This window comes from Myotis lucifugus, unplaced genomic scaffold (genome assembly GCF_000147115.1).
Source record: "Myotis lucifugus unplaced genomic scaffold, Myoluc2.0 scaffold_585, whole genome shotgun sequence".
NCBI lineage: Eukaryota > Metazoa > Chordata > Mammalia > Chiroptera > Vespertilionidae > Myotis > Myotis lucifugus.
In genome coordinates, this window is record NW_005871633.1 from 305,210 (window position 1) to 308,366 (window position 3,157).

The 3,157-nt window shown below is 56.0% G+C and overlaps 2 protein-coding genes across 7 annotated transcripts in view; one reads left to right on the forward strand and one right to left on the reverse strand.

Moving 5' to 3' along the window:
* Positions 1-3,149, reverse strand: part of NFKBIL1 (NFKB inhibitor like 1) — a 15,904-nt gene extending 12,755 nt beyond the window's left edge. For 2 of the 6 annotated variants that reach the window (XM_023745828.1, XM_023745826.1), the window contains exons 1-2: positions 2,762-3,149; positions 789-1,064 (exon numbers count right to left, since the gene is read on the reverse strand). In XM_023745828.1, coding sequence (XP_023601596.1) covers positions 789-1,064; positions 2,762-3,014 — 529 coding nt within the window. In that variant the 5' untranslated portion in view covers positions 3,015-3,149. Of the gene's footprint in view, positions 1-788; positions 1,065-1,311; positions 1,330-1,469; positions 1,492-2,062; positions 2,116-2,405; positions 2,479-2,761 lie in introns of those variants that run through there. The other 4 variants (XM_023745827.1, XM_014446912.2, XM_014446909.2 and 1 more) reach the window with 4 other exon arrangements.
* The window catches only part of DDX39B (DExD-box helicase 39B), a 32,678-nt gene that overhangs the window by 13,943 nt on the left and 15,578 nt on the right, over positions 1-3,157 (forward strand). The gene's annotated exons all lie outside the window — the stretch shown is intronic.

Genomic DNA, 3,157 nt, shown 5'->3' on the forward strand with positions numbered 1-3,157 from the left:
ACACGCGGAAAGCTTCTGAATGGTGACATCAGCATGATAAAGACCAATGGTAGATGGCCTCACTCTCGTCAGGTCAGGCTCTGCCACAGAACGAGTCTGGTGGCGGGCTGCTGTAAATGCTTGCCTCTCAGTGTTTTTGTTTCAGAATCCTGGGTAAGGGAGTATGGATATGCTGATAACAGGCAGGACAGCGGTGAGTGTCTACCGAGGGCTTGCCATGTGTACTGCTTCGTAGAGTCTTAGCACTCGCCCCGGCATGGGGTGCTGAGCACAGGCACCATCACTGGGTATTTCTGTAACAATTCTGTACCTGTCACAGGACAGCGCCCTGCCCGGGCTGCCTGGGTTACAATCACTGATGCACTATTTTGGCAAATTACTTCTCTGTTAGTACTTACACGGTTGTTGTGAGGACTAAACGAGTTACTTTGTGAGAAGTGCCTGGCACATAGCAAGGGTTGTTATGATTTAATTTTGCACGTGGGTAAACGAAGTTTGGTACCTTGCCCAAGAAGTTCCAGCTATTAAGAGTGCGGCTGGGATTTGAACCCAGGCACCCAGCTCTAAAGCCTACCCTCTATGCTACCTTTTGCACTTCAGGCAAACGACCACTGGAGAGACAAAGGAGCTACTAATCTAGAAAGCTGTGACCCTGAGTGTTGGGCTCCTCAGACAACGGTAGTTCAGTATGGTAATGGCACAGGTGACGGCCAATGCCAACTTGGTCATCTACGCCCTAGGTCCCAGGACGCTCCGTGGCTCATGAGCTGTCCCGCGGGCACACTCACCACCAGGCCCGCGGCGGGCGGCAGCGTGCAGCGCCGTGTTTCCGTGGCGGTCCGGGCGGGCAGGGTCAGCCCCGAGCCGAAGCAGCAGGCACAGGGCGGGGGCATCGTGGCGGGCACAGGCCCGGTGCAGTGGCGGGGGCCGCCCAGCATCGACATCCAGGCCGGGGTGCCGCTGCAGGAGGGCCTGGGCCCGGGCCAGCCGGCCCGCAGACAAGTACCGCCGGAAGCGACGCTCTCGGCGCCGGCGGCGGGCCGTGGAGGCCATGGGACTCGCGGCTGAAGAAGGAAAAGAGGCATCAGAGGGACCAGCCTCGCCGGCCCGCCCGCCAGCCCGGCCATCCCGTCCCTCCCTTCGGCCGGGTTCTCATATCACATTGCGGCTCATTAGCAGCGCTAAATCTTAAATAAAGAACTTTGAAAAAGGGGAAAAGGGACTGATAGGGGAAATGTTTATCAACAGAAATTAGAATTTTAAAGTCATGGACAATTTCAAGTAATGATCTAGAAATTGAATATAATGCACCCGGTCTAATGATGCAAAATAAAGGCTTCTCCCTCTGGACCTCGCGGGGGGGGGGGGGGGGGGGCTTTTCCCTCTCGCCTCGCGGGGGGGGGGGGTGGGGTTTCTTTTTTTGGATTTGCGGGGGGGGGGGGGGGCGGGGGGCGGGCTACTCATCAGACCTGCCCCGGACCCCCGAGGAACCAGTCGGAGCGAGGGACGCAGGAAGGCGGAGACACTCTAGGCTGGCGGAAACGGCGCAACTGAGACGCAGATAAAGGGCGGAAATGACCTAAGGCGCATTACCGGATGTCGTTCCTCCCCGAGGACGCGCGGTGGTGGGGGAGGGGAGGTGTGTTTCCGCGGTCTGGCCTCGGGGGGAAACTAGGGAACTTAAGATAAAGGGTCTACCTGGAACCGGGAAACTGGAGGGTAGGCGCAGAAAAAGGAGGGCGGCCTGGAGGTTTACCCCGACTCCCCAACTGGGAAGAGAGAGTAGTGGTTCCGAGATAGATGAAAAGATGAGAAAAGAGAGAAAACAGGAGAGATAAGGGAATAAAAATCACAGTGAAAAAGAAAAACAAAACCACATTGAGGCTGAGAACGGGGGCAGATCAAAAAGAGAAAAAGAGGCATGAAAACACATAAAAGGCAGGTGAGATGGATGCAGAAGTTTGGACTTGGAAAAGATAGAGAAGAAATGGAAACGGGTGGGAGAGAAAAGGGAGGAGATATTGGCCGAATTCAGAAGTCCAACGTACTCTTCCCAACGCACCGCGGATGGTGACTTCCTTACTTTCTCACGCAGTCTCAACCCCTCGTGCCTCCTTCTCTCCCTAATACCCTCCTCTCAGCCCCGGCCCCCATTCCTCGACCTCCGGACTGGGCCGCTTTGGGCTTGGTCTCTGCTGCCCCCGAGAGGTCCTCCTCGGTACTGCCAGATGGAGAGGTGGCGGAGGAGGACCAGCCACCATTGGGAGGATCAGTTTTGGGGAGACACCCGGTGCAGGCTAAGCGAAAGGGGGAGCACTAAGACCCAGGGATAGTGGAGGACTGCAGCAACGAGCTGGAAGGGGAGAAGTAGGCGGTGGGGTGGGGGGCTGGGAGCCATCTGGTACCTTGGTAGCATCTGAAACAGAATCTGCCATAACGACAGAAATGGCCAGTCAATCCCAGGGTATCCAGCAACTCCTGCAAGCAGAGAAACGGGCGGCTGAGAAGGTGGCAGATGCCAGAAAGAGTGAGTCTCCCCCTTCCTCCCTTAGAAGTCTGGAAAGAAAATTGGGGGTGTGTGGACAGCAAACATTTGAGTCCTGAGGTACCCAAGCCTGCTGGGGAGAGAGCTGGGGGCTGGGGTGGCTGATTAGAAGGGAAGAAATGGGTGTTAGAATCTAGCACCTGGTTGGCTGAGCGCAGAATAACTTTCTGGAAAGGACTGACCCCCACTATCACATTTTGTGTCGGGTTCACTCACCCCCATCCTTTTTTTGCTTCCAGGGAAGGCCCGGCGTCTGAAGCAGGCAAAGGAAGAGGCACAGATGGAAGTGGAACAATACCGGCGGGAGCGAGAGCTGGAATTTCAGAGCAAACAGCAGGCGGTGAGTCTGGGGAGAATTGGGGATGGCCCCCCAGAGTGCAAGTTGGTGGATGCATCTGGTGAGGGTGATTCTACGATAAAATAAGATGGTCAAGGACAGAAGGGGATCCTGGTGGGGACCATGTGACATTGGTCAAGCTTTGTGATATTTAAGAGTCTGGGCATTTTGAAGGCCTTGAGCAGCTTGTGGGGGAGTTGCCACAGTCTGTGTGGAGTATGATGACATTTGGGTGGGGGCAGAGCTCAGTGGTCATGGGTGGTGAGGGTGGGGGT